The sequence below is a fragment of the Phaseolus vulgaris genome, chromosome 4 (genome assembly GCF_000499845.2).
Source record: "Phaseolus vulgaris cultivar G19833 chromosome 4, P. vulgaris v2.0, whole genome shotgun sequence".
Taxonomy (NCBI): Eukaryota; Viridiplantae; Streptophyta; class Magnoliopsida; order Fabales; family Fabaceae; genus Phaseolus; species Phaseolus vulgaris.
In genome coordinates, this window is record NC_023756.2 from 9,718,616 (window position 1) to 9,732,221 (window position 13,606).

General features: G+C 30.1%; 1 protein-coding gene across 4 annotated transcripts; it reads right to left on the reverse strand.

Moving 5' to 3' along the window:
* Positions 1–551: 551 nt before the first annotated feature.
* LOC137837216 (protein ABA DEFICIENT 4, chloroplastic-like) lies at positions 552–13,277 on the reverse strand. Of its 4 annotated transcripts, none has more exons than XM_068646150.1 (6): positions 13,111–13,277; positions 12,444–12,666; positions 11,444–11,520; positions 11,110–11,238; positions 10,637–10,725; positions 552–899 (listed from the first exon to the last, which is right to left on the reverse strand). In XM_068646150.1, exons 1-6 carry the CDS (start codon positions 13,153–13,155, stop codon positions 752–754), a joined length of 711 nt encoding a protein of 236 aa, XP_068502251.1. In that variant the 5' UTR covers positions 13,156–13,277; the 3' UTR covers positions 552–751. The 4 variants fall into 4 exon arrangements, with proteins under 4 accessions (XP_068502251.1, XP_068502249.1, XP_068502250.1 ...); XM_068646148.1 differs by having other exon boundaries at positions 11,420–11,520; XM_068646149.1 differs by having other exon boundaries at positions 12,444–12,684; positions 13,111–13,262.
* Positions 13,278–13,606: the final 329 nt, after the last annotated feature.

Genomic DNA, 13,606 nt, shown 5'->3' on the forward strand with positions numbered 1-13,606 from the left:
TTTAATTAATACATTAATTTGATTATGACAATTAGTCTACTACTTTTTTAAATTAAATACATTAACGTGCTAATTTTGACAGTTATACATATAGTTAGGCATACAAATATCTAAAAAAACATACATATTAAATATTAGAATTTTTTAAAATATCAATTTCAAAGATATCAAAAAAAGTTATTTAAAATTACCTAAAAACTAAATGAGAAAAACATAACTTTTATAAAAAGTTCGTTATTTATATAACAAATGACATGCTATATTTTAAATAAGCACCGTGATACAATATCAGGAATATTTGGATAAACATTTTTCAATAAATACACTTTTATGAAATAAACATAATGAACTAAATTTTTTAGACACTACTAAAAAGTTATTAAACAAAAATTATTTTTAAAAAAATAATAATTAATTATTATATTAACTAAATTAGATAATAATTTAAAGAGTTAAAATATTATTAGTATCTAAATTAGTTTTTATTATTTTATTAATAATATTTTTTTTTTAAATTTTAAAATAATGTATAATATAATCAATATGCAAACTGGAGAAAAAGATGTAAATGAACTAGAAAAGATAATTTATACAAGATAATTTATACACTTGAGATTGAATTAAAAGTACTAACAATATGATATTTTGATTGAGGAGGGAAAACAATTCCAATGAGAATTACAAGGTTAAAAACTTGAAGATGAGTTTCTGAAGTTGTTAAACTTGAAATGAAATTGTTCTTTGGTTTCTTCTATAATCCATGGTTGTTTTGTCTGCTACTTTTAGTGATTGCTTTGGTGATGAGATGAGTGAGAACCCCAATAGGGCAAAAGAACAAGCACAGACAAACTGAATGCCGTGTCTCAATTTCATTCTCAAGTCCTTCCAGAAAAACATGCCTGGATTTATAGACACATATATGTCAAACCAAATCAATGAGAAAACAATTTACCAATACGAAGGAGGAACATTATCACTCTAAAAAATTATTAAATAAATAAAAAAAAATAATAATTAATTAAAATTAATATTATTTTATAAATTAAAAATATTATTGATATTTAAATTAGTTTGTATTATTAATAAATAATTTTTAAATTAATATTTAATTAATTATCAATGTTTTAACTATCAATTATTTAAATTCTAAAACTGATAATTAAAATTTTGATAACTAATTATATATTAATTTAAAAATTATTTACTAATAATAGAAACTAATTTAGATATCAATATTTTTTTTTTATTTACTAACATAATATATAATTTAGTAAATATAATAACTTTTTTTTACAATTGATTTTTATCTAATTGCATGGAATGATACATGGAAACAAAACAAAAGAGGAAGATAGGTTTTTATTGACTAAATTTAGTTGTAGTGCTTTGATTATTTTATTAACTTTTATTGTATTAAGGAAGAGAACAGTCAAATAGGTTATATTGATCCATGGACAGCTCCATTACATCCCTAGAGAAGAAATCTAAACAAGTAATTAGAATTAACTTTTGTCTAGATACACTGAACAGACGAGCAATTTCTTAAGGTTGACACAAAGGATGTATATATAGCATACTTATGTTATTAACCTCATGAATGCAGTTACAAGTAAACATAAAAACATATTCTCTCTTGGTGGGACTGTGATTTTCTAATGGATTACTACGTTGAATGCGTGGAATCATTAACATGTCACTAACTAACTCATAAGCTTTCTTGGTAGAAAAACTACCATTTAGTTTTTTACTCCAAATGACATCATGCTCCCCCAAAGATTCAATCAAATCACATATCTCCTTAAACAATCACTCCATTACTGGAATCAATTTATCTTCCACTCTCTGTATTAAATAACAAAATCAACCACTACCACATATATTGTTATTTATAATGGATAAATTCTTGCAACTAGCATTATTATCCCGTGACAAAAACCATGGCTAAAGTCATAATGGAATCATAGCCTTTAACTTGTTGTGAGCTTCCGTATAAATAGTTAAATCCCAATGAATTGTGTTGCAGAGCTGTTATGATCTTAAATAAAAAGAGTTGCAATTTAATTTTAAGTTATAAATTTTGGTCTAGTAGTAAGAGTTTGATCCAAAAATTGGTATCAGAATCAAAATCACGAGTTTGCTTTTCAGCGAGGCAATTGTTGAGGAAAATATTGTTATAGGTGTCATCAATTATCTCGTAGTATAAACACGTAGACTAACTCATTATCAAATTGTGACATTTGTGCTACCACATTCTTAAATAAAAAGAGTAGTGATTTAACTATAGGCTATAACTTTTGTTCTAATATTAAGTGCCCAATCCAACATAATCGATTCTTCACATATGATATGATGACCAATAATAACACCCTATGGTGTTAAATGGATTAATCAAAGAAGTTGTCTATATATATATATTTCTTATAATGTTTAGGAATTAGAGTGAAATAATATTTCCACATTTGTAGACAATAAAGAGTCAAATAAGAATATTTGACTACTTGATTTGTAAGAACTAATTCTTTTAATTAGTTGTTGATTTTTTGTAATTTTTTTACTCATGGTTGTATTTAATTTTGAATAAAGATGTCTTTTAAAAAATATGGACTAGATATAATCTTGGAAACTACCTAGCAAAACCAAATTATCAGGGATAAAATAGAAATAACTTAAGAAAGCAAAAAAACTATTTATAAAAGAAGAAAAAAAATTAAAGTTTGAGGAAGGTGATCATGTATTCTTAAGAGTTTTTTCTCATATTGGTATTTTAAAGTTTTCATTGTATTGGGAGAGTTGTACAAGCTCAAAATTTGAGTATGAGATTTGTTGGTCCCTTTCAAATTCTTGATATAGTTGACCAAGTAGCTTATAAAGTTGCATTGCCACCACCCTTGTCTATCATCATAATGTTTTCCATGTTTCTGAACTTTGGAAATACATAATATGTTATTAAGTGTCTTTTTGTTAAAACCCAACCTTATGAACCCGAACCTGTTTGAATTCTTTATCACAATGACAAATACACTTAGAAACAAGACCATTCATTTATTAAAGGTAATTTGGACGGGACATTGTGTGGAAGAAGCTTACAAGAGAAGGAAAAATACATATGATTTCACTATTCATACCTTTTTGAGTAATATATGTATGTTTTTCCAATTTTTGAGGACAACATTTATATAAGGAGGGAGGGAGGGACAACATTTGAGGACATATAAGGAGGGAGGGAGGGACAACACTTGAGGACAAAATTATTTTTCACGATTTTAGGTAGGAGAGTAACTTAGGCTCTTTTAAACATAGTTGTAGAATGCCTTTACTCAAGAAAATTCGTTCAATCGTTTTCAACCCGCCCAACCCTTTTAAATTCCACTTATTCGTTTTCAATCCACTCAGCCATTTTCAAATGTGATTAGCGAATATTGTTGTTAAGTGCCCTAATTTTCAACCTCGGGAGTTGATCTTTTGTGATAATTGAGATCACCTCAGTGGATTAGTATCTACTCAACATAGTAAGGTGGTGACAAGGTAATTTTTGGTGATATGTTCAACGAATTTGGATATGTTTAGGGAATTGGAATTTGTAAGTTAGGTATAATTAGTCATAAGTTGTTTTCTTATCTCTTTTTGCATAAAATAGAGCTAAGAGCTAAGGGATACAATTTTTCCTTACCACCTGAGATACGAGGATCACAAGATTCTTCCTTCTCTCCTTTTCCTTTTTGAATCCAAACCAACAAGAAGATGACCAAGGACTCAAATTACCATTCACACTATGAAAAGTCATCTCAACTTTCATGTGAAGACCCCACCAAGGATCTAGCAGACCTCACCAGAAAGAGAAATGAGCAAAAAACCAGGACATCAAATGTTCTTCCTTCTAGTCTTCTTAAGAATAAAACAAGTTGTAAATAAATTGGGCTAACTTTAAGGGGTCCAAATAGCAAGATAGGCTAGAATAGGTGCCTTTAGCATAATAAGGGGGTGTAGTTACCATTTGAACTTGTTTTTGAACTAGTTTTTAGAAGAAGTGGCTTAAGGTGTGGTTTTTACGTAGTCAAACCCTAAAGGCAGCCCCCTCATACATTTACCATCCTACCCTTGCTTTTCGTTTTCCAAGACACCATCTCCTATAAATAGGGTGCCTTCCTCCTTGTATTTTCATGTTGAATTTTATAGAAGAAGGAAAACTCGCACAAATTGTGTGAGGCTAGTTTGCTCTAAACATTAGGTCTTATCTTGAGTGAGTTGAGAACTCTCAAGTGGCGACACACTCTACACTCATCTTGGAGAACCACACTCCAAGTAGCGTTTCCAACTCTCTTCCATCACCATAAGCATTCTTCCTTTCATCTCTTCTACCATTTCCATACGCCACTTTCATTTGTGTTTCCTATATTTGTTTTGCTTCATTCTTCAATTCGGTTTCCATCATGCTATTGTGTTTCCTTTCATGTCTTTCAATTTTCGCACTATGCATCATTGTCACCTTATTATGTGATTTTCCTTTTTGCCTTTGGAAGTGAACCTTCACCCTTACTTAACCACTTGGTTAGGTTCTTGTCCAGTGGGAATCTTCCATAGGTCTCACCATATAATTGTTAAAAATCTCAATAATAAGTAAAGTGGCACCTCTAAAATGGAAGAATCTAAAATCAACTCACATCACTTGCGCATATCCACTATTTCCTTTCATCTTTCTCTTTAAGTTCTATCAATCATTCATCATTTTAGGTGAGTGGTTCTCCTATCTTCATCTTTTCTTTTATGTGGTATGAGATGTGACCTAGAATAAATATAGGGTCATCGGTTGTGAAACCCTAACCCTTGGAATCATTTTCAAAGATATATGTTGTTTTTTAAACCTTCCTTCAGAGTTATTTCTACTATCACTACTCAAAAGTAGTACTTATATATAAAGACATTTGAGTATAATATTATATCTTATGAAATATTTTGAGAGATATTGAATGTTGTCATTCCATTTAAATTGAAACCAAGTTCCTAATGGGTTGAAGCTTTATGTGTGGTCCTTATTTCATGAGTTGTTGAAGAAAACATTGTAATGTATGCTTGTTAAAAACATATCCATAAAAAGATATACTACAAGAAAATCATTAAATAGAAACCAATTTTAGAGACAAAAAATAATTAGTTACTATATTGACTAAATTAGAGACTAAAACAATTATTGGTTTCTAAATTAGTTTTTCATTATTGATAAGTACTTTCTAAATTGGTATCTAATTAGCTACCAATGTTTTTGCTACCAAATTTAGAATCTAAATAATTGGTAGTTAAAACCTTGTTAGCTAATTAGATACCAATTTAGAAACTATTTATGAATAATTGAAACTAATTTAGAAACCAATAATTTTTCCAGTCTCTAACATGGTCTCTAATTTAGTCAATATAACAACTAATTATTTTTTGTCTCTAAAATTGGTTTCTATTTAATGATTTTCTTGTAGTGATATTTACATCTCTGTCATTGAGTAACTTCCTAAGTTGCCTAGTAATGAACATCATTTTTCTCACACTTAGAACATTTAGTGATAGTTTTCCTGGACTAAAAATATGTATAAATCACTATCTTATATAGGATTCATCTAATTGTGTTTATTTTGGCCTTAACTTTTGTAATTGTGAATTTTGTATTTTTAGTCACAATATACAGTATAATATTACATGGAGTAGACGATATGAGTAGAGGATTTAGAGAATAAAATTTACAATATCACATAAACGGAATTGAAAACAAATCATTTGCAAAAATAAGAAGAAACAAAATTCGCGATAAAACTGGATATATGAATTTGTGAACAATATATGAACCAAAATATAATTTTGAGATCCTTGGACTAAAGAAACTTATAAAAATATGTAAGCTTCAAGGAGAAATCTTCAAGCTTCACTCTGGATATGTTCGTAAAACAAAAAAAATTAGTGTTTTCTTATTTTTGTCTTTGTAATTCTTTTGTTTTTCTTTCAGATGGAATGCTAAACTCTTTTGGGTTGATTTTCCTGTGATTTTACAATGATTTATGAAGTTTTAGTTCAATAAAGTGCTTGTTCTTAAAATTCTTTGTAGCAGATTGTGTTAGATAGTGTGATCTTTTTTAATTTTGGTTTCGGTTGAAGAATTGGTTTTAAATGTTTGTTGGTAATTCAAAAAAATTCTTAAATTTTAGTTCTTGCTTAGTTTGTTGTAATCAATATTTTGTTTTCTTAATTCAAGAGATAAAAGATAAACATCTTATGAGTAGATGCATGGAGACAAGTAAGATACTGAATACATCAGTAGACGTTTGTTATGCTAATAAGATTCTGTTGAATTTGATTAACGCTTGTTTGATGAAGTTCAACTTTGTGTGTGAATTGAAAGAATGATAATCTTAAGATAATCAATGACGAATTCACTGCTAAATGAACTTGAGAGCGAACCTTCTTTCTTTACTATTTTTCATCGTCTATTTTAGGTTTTTGTACTAAACATCCTTAAACCCCTTTTTATCTTTGCTATTATTTCTAACTTTTATTTTTTTTAGATGAATTACAAACACTAATTGACAGGATTTACTATTGAATTCGTTGGGAGACAACTTGGGATTAACTAACCCTACTTATACTATCATCTCTTTGGTGTTAAACAATCTAGCAGTGCATTAGATGGTCTACACTGAATGTGCTTTTATTTTGATTGTAAAACAATAATGAACACCTATTCATTTTTTTTGGAAAGATCTTTGTATATTTTCCTTTTCTAAATTGATATGTACATTTATCTAGTTTTATAACATACTTAACCACTATACTTTATCTATTAGTTTTGTACTATTTTTTTTGGACAAAAAAATGTATACCAATTGTTATATAAATGTTACTTTATGGTAAATTTTTTTACTAACATATATTGTTGTATATCTTATGCTCATATTCTCTATAGGGTGTTACATTATCTCTTTATATTGGTGATCTTTTTGTTGTAAGAAGTCACATGAAATTAGTTGACATGTTTGAATAAGATATGAAAAATGCTTTTGAAATGAAACACTTCGAAATGATGACATTCTTCCTGGGTATGTAGGTTTAACAAAAGCAAAATGCAACATTTGTATGTAATAAAAAGATGTAAAATAGGTTCTTATGAAGTTCAAGATGAAGAGATGTTGTAACATCCAAACTTTGTTTAGGATACTAGGTAGGAAAGTCCCCTCGCCTTTTTTAAACATGGTTTCAAAGTGCCTTCAATAAGAAAAAATTGCTTAGCGGGTTGACTCTGCTCAACAAAATTATGCAAAAAAAGGTTTTGGAAGTTTTTCCACATAATTACGTTCAATCTAGCTCAGATATGCTCAATCCATTTTCAACACTGCGCCAAAATTTCCTCTGCAACAAATTGAGAATTGGGAATTAAGTGTAGGTTAGATCCGCTCAGTGCAGGATAACTTGGCTTAGCCAGTTTTCTACACTACCCAAAAAATTGCCTCTAGAGTACATCCGCTCAATACACGGAGGCTACACTCATCAAATTTTCCTTATTGAATATATATTTTTTTCCATTCTTTCTCTTTGGAGTGAATCTGCTCAAGGCACAAGGGCTACGCCTAGCGGATTTAAGGGGTGGTAACATAACTTTTAGCAATCTTCGTAGTGTTTTGGGATTCGCTCAACAAATTGACCCCTCTTAGTTTATTATAAATAACCTTAAGTTTTTATTTCTACATATTTTGATACATAACAAAGTTGAGAACTAAGAGAGAAAATGTCCCCTTACCACCTAAAGCACAAGGAATCAAGAGATTCTTCTTTCTTCCATCTTTCCTTGCTTCTCCATCACTTCTTCTCCTCAGCCTCTTCAAGTTCTACTGACCAATTTTCTGTCTAGGTGAGTGATTCTCTTATTTTCATCATATTTCTCCTTTTATGGTAAGAAGTGTGACATAGGAGAAGTATAGGGGCATGGTTATGAAACCTAGCCCCTAGAATCATTTCCTAATGAGATATATTGTCTTTTAAACCTTTCTTATGAGGTATTCCTAGAATCACCATTATTCTTTCATATGAAGATTTTTTAGTATAATATTATGCCTTATGAAATATTTTATGAGAATTTTTTAAAGTTACTGAGTATAGTTAATTTTTAAGTATAGTTAATTTTTCACAAGTTGCTTAGAAAATAAATGGTAAAGTATGCTTGCAAAACATGTATCATTCAAAGAGCATTCATATGTCTGTTTTTGAATAAATTTGAGAGGATATAAGAGCCTCCTAGGTTTGAATTCCTTAGGGGGTATAAACATTGGGAATTAATGACACAAAGGAGAAGGACACCTCTTAGAAAGTTTGAACTCAACATTATGCCAAGAGGATGGAAGAAGAAAAGTTAAATATATTTTTAGAGACAAACACACCTTATTATTTCTTGAGTTAAATTCAATTACTTAGATATATGTGAGATATGATTTCTTTTATTGCTTTTGAAATAGCAACTTGTGAAATGTTTAATGATGTACTAATTTATTGTATGTTATATTTCCACTCACGAAGTTAATCTCACACAGTTTTATATATTCCATATGAACATGTTTGGAAGTAAACTATACAGTATGAAGTATGAAACAACTTTTAGGTTTCATTCAACTTCTGAGTTTATAAGTTAACTTTTGTAAAGATCTTTGTATTAATTTCCCTTTTGTTAACAAATATGTATAATTATTTGGATAAACTTTTAGTTTGATCTTGTAAGTATGTTATGTAAATGTTTCTTTGTGTAAAATTCTTTATTCACATATGTTATTATTTATGTTATGCCTAAATCCTCACTAAGGTGTTTTGGAAGTAAACCAGTTGCTCTTTCGATGAATCAAAACGAGAAATTTCACAAAGAAAATGGATCTGAAGGGGTTGATGAAGGTTGTACAAAATTTTGATAGGATGTTTGATGTACTTAACAACAACTACAACTAGGCCATATATTATACATGCTATAAGTTTACTATCAAGGTACATGCATTGCGCTAGATAAATTCAATTTCAGGCAGCAAGAAAGATTCTTAGATATGTAAAAGGCTCAATTGATATTGGAATAAGGTCCAACCAAGTTAAAAATTTCAATGTTCTTAGATATTTTGATAGTATACCTAAGACTATTGTTTTACTCTCGATTCTAGATTTTTCTCATGATGTTCAAAATAGTAAGAAATTATAACTTAAACCTTTGTTGTTGTTGAGTATGAACCAAACTCTTTGGTTTAGAAAACTAATGAAAAACTTGCACGTGGAACAGACACAAAGCATATAGGTATTGGTTGACGTCCAAGTTGTTGAACAAGATGGTTTGATGTCTCCAAATCTAAGTGGAAAAGCTTGAAGACCTTGCTGTTGTGTGTGTGTGTTGCCTAGTTGTTTGAAACTTGTTAATTCACTCCTTAAGATGATCCAAATTCATTTGAATCTTTAACATTTTGAAAAAATGGGTTTTCTAAAAGGAAGTGAAATTTCAAGAGGTTGAAATTTTGAATAAATAGGTTGTTTGACACTTAGTGGATTTTAAAATGATTTGGAAAAGCTTTGTCTTTGCCTTTACTGTCAAACAAATTTCAACAGATGGAAATTTCGAATCAACAGGTTGTTAGACACTTAGTAAATTTTAAAATGATTTGGAAAAACTTTGCCTTTGCCTTTGCTGTCAAACAAAAATCAATCGATTGTTTCGATAAATCAATCGATTCTTTTTATGAAACCTTAACATAATTTTTTAAGTGGTTTTTCTGTTTTAAATGATTCCAACAGCTTTTGGTTTTTTGTTTTAACTGTTTTAACCATTTGATTGAAAGATAAAAAGGTTGTTTACGCTCCTATGCATGAAAAATGTGAGAGAGATCAATCAAAAACAATTTTCAAGTTTTCAAAGAGCTTTTGGATCATCTAAAGTGTGGAATAAGATTGGGTCTTGTATTTTGAACTTTAATCTTGTGATTTACCCAAGCGTATTCTATTCCCTACTTCCTTGATAATTGTATTTCTGTACTTGTGTTGCCAATAAGTGTTGTGTGTTCTTGAGGGGATCAAGATCAACATTCTTGGTGAGGTTTTTGCCAAGGAGTGGTGTGTGTTCTTGAGGGGTTCAAGATCATCATTGTTGGTGTGTGTAGCTTGTAATCTAAGGTTGATTACGTAATGAATTCTCAATGATTTCTGAGGACTGAATGTAGATCTTGGTTAAGAGTGAACCAATATAAACATTCTGTGTGAATCTCTCTATACTTACACTCTTTACCTACTCCTATCCTTAGGTCAGATGAATTTTGAGAAACATTTTGAATAAAAAATAATATAATTACTACAATTGTATTTATTCTTGAGAGCTCCTCAATCATGTATTAATCCTTATATGATTAAAAAATGCCCCTATCATAACTTATTAATCGATATGGGATTATCATCGTTCTGGAAATGTGACATGCCACTTCAGAATGGTCGCTAAAGTGACATATCTAAATATATGTCACATCATTACTATAAGTTTAGGATCAAAATCAACAATTTTGTATTTTATAGAACTAAAATCAAATTCAATTATATTTATAATGACTATAAACGTACTTAATTCAAAACAAAATTAAAGATTTATAACCTTGCAGCATAGAGATCAATAACCAAAAGGTGAATCCAAGCTGAGGCTAAAGTGATCTCACTGGAGAACATTTTCCCTATACTAGTCAGCTGCACCAAGTATAAAGGAAGATAGCACAGTAATATATCAATGTTTTGGACATGGAAGTTTAACTTTAGGCTTAATAGCACTTTTAGTACTCAAGAATTGTAATTGTGTGATTTTGGTTCCATGTTTCATTTAGACCATTTGGCTAAAAGTATAGAAAATTGAGATTTGAGTCTCTCAAATTTCATGTGTTAACTGAGATATCAGAACTTTGTAATTTAAATCCCTCCACCAATTGGAACTTGGTGAGGTGAGAAAGACTTTTTGCATGTTTAGAAAGCCAAAATTGCACAACTATGATATTTGGATAGGGACTAAGATGGTACAATTAATCCTTATGAGGCCAAAAGTGCAGTTAAGTCTTAACTTTATTGATGAATACATACCTCTGGTAGCAAATATTTGCTTGCAAAAATAAGTCCAGTTGTCTCAGGGGTCCAAGAAAGGTGCAATAAATATGCATATAGAACACCAAGCCCTATATATGGTACACTACTTTCCATACACTTCTTAGTCTGCATTTTTTGATTCCAGGAAAATGAATCAGGCACATCACATGAATTACAGAAATAAAATTCTATTAGATGAAAGAATATCAGAACACACCAAACATATATATACTCTAGTTCTGTAGGACAAATATATAGAAAGAAGAAAAAGCATACATGCATATCAGCTTATAACATAGAAACATACTAATTCAGATTTTGGAGCTACAACCATGAGTGTGTAAAATGGAAGCACAGCTGTTGTTCCTAGTGTAAAGGCAGTGCTAGCAAGTTCTGATCCTGACAACCCTACATTATGAAGGTAGAAAAATGAATATAGGAAACTTATATAGCTCTATTCATTTTCCTAAAATGCAGACTATAAATAAGTTGAAGATATGAAGCTTGTTATACCAGAACAAGGAATATTCAATTAGATTAATACAGAGAGCATAAATGATACTTAGGGAGTTTATGATAATTTAATGTTACTGTTTGTCATGTGTATAATAGACACCCTCATTCACATTATATTTTGCATGAAAATAGAAACCATAGAAACAAACTTTTGTACACTAAAACCAAAATGGTTTTAGGAAATTCAGACCCTCAAATGAATTCCCCTATGCCTGATGAGAGAAGAAAGTGAAAAGAAGACAGAAAAGAAGATTTCCAACCTAGCAGAATGAACAAGTTCCAAATTTTTATCAGGTATAACATTTGCTCTCTTCCAATATGTACTTTAAATGTTAAAAGGTCAATTTATAGATAATTGTTTTTGCTTTGAGTGTGTATATAAATCCTTTATGCTGTAATTTTACAAGTTAAAAAACTAAATTTGCTAGTAGGATAAAATAAACAATTTTAACATAAGAATCAAAGTATCCAAATATCTAACACTTGTAACAGAAATTGCTCACAAGCAATTGGTTGTCCTATTGAATTGTAAATGGTATCAGTTAAACAATAAAGTGAGAATAAATTGCACCAATGTACTATATTGATCAGAATCCAAGGGAAAATTTCATGGGGAAAATTGACAGTACACACTCAAAGAAACTTATTTTTGCAAGGTGGCAGGTGATAACACCATATTTGTGCAAAACCAGAATGCTAAAAGTGTAACTTTATGAGAGTTCTTAAATTGATTTGGACCAGCACCTGGCACACTAATCTTGATATGGTGAAAATGATTATCAAAATTAGTAAACGTGGCACAAAATAAGCATTACATGAAGCATATACACGACGGGCTTTTCGAAAAGGAACCAATGTCAAGATTTTTGGTTTCATAGCAACTCTTGATCCTCCTATGAAACTCCAATCTCTGATTAAGCTGACTCTACTTCTCTGACTAAGTGGACTCTGGTTACAAAGTTCAGGCTGAGCACCATTACTTCTGATAGGGAAAGGAAACTTTTGCTCCTTCTCAACTGTACCACAAGATTTTTTAGCCTGCCACAAGTGATTAATCTATAAGAAATACACATGTTTCAATTGTAAGCAACTTTCTTGAACACTCAAATACACATGTTATCTAACCATCAGAGTAAATAAACTACAAGATCCATCTAAACCTCTTGAAATAACCAAGTTGTGAAAATGATCATTGAATTACATCAGTCCTGTTTAATATGCCCATGAAAGTACCTTTTGAACAAAAACCATACAAGTTTTATATGTGCAAGACAATTTTGTGAAACAAAGAACAAATTTTTGACATAGCCATTTGCATATAAACAAGTGCATAGAATGGCAAACATATATCACCAATATGAAAACATGCTTAAGTGCCACTTTCTTTTGTAATGTTATATTCATTCAAGTCCAAAACATCCAACATTAAAATGAAGAAAGAAACACTGAGAGAGAGCATTTATCAGAGACTGGAAACTGTACCTTCAATGGTAATGGAGAATGGCAGAAGAAAGAAGAGAAAGCCATGATTGAAGCAAAACCAAAAAATTGACACCCAATAGTACTTACATTGAGCAGCAATGGCTAAATCATATATAATATAATATAATGCATAGCAGATAAAGGTGACAGGACTTTCCACTTGATGAGAAACAAAGTAGAAGAAAAACAAAACCAGAAAAAAAAAAGATAGAAAAGAGTAAATGTCCACTAATTGCAAAGAGTTAGAGTTGTATGGAAGACAGGTAAAGGCATATAGCACCAAAAAGTTTGCTAAAAAAAAGGACAGCATCTACAATCCACTTGCATCATCTTTTGTCTGTTACACACTTATATTTCTCTGTTGGAGTTATAATTCAGTTCTTTATTAAGATGGTTACGTATCCTAGAGTTGACCAAGGGAAGAAAGTAAAGAGTTAATTGGTCACTTTTACCACTTGCCTTGCTTTCTTTTCCTTCATGTAAAATGTGCATTTAT

Excerpts from the sequence above, each read along its gene's own strand:
- LOC137837216 (XM_068646147.1), bottom strand. The coding sequence starts at position 13,155 with ATGGCTTTCTCTTCTTTCTTCTGCCATTCTCCATTACCATTGAAG. Across the intron at positions 11,239-11,419 it reads TAGCTCCAAAATCTGAATTA|ACTAAGAAGTGTATGGAAAG; the intron begins GTATGTTTCTAT and ends CAAAAAATGCAG. Across the intron at positions 10,726-11,109 it reads GCAAATATTTGCTACCAGAG|CTGACTAGTATAGGGAAAAT; the intron begins GTATGTATTCAT and ends TACTTGGTGCAG.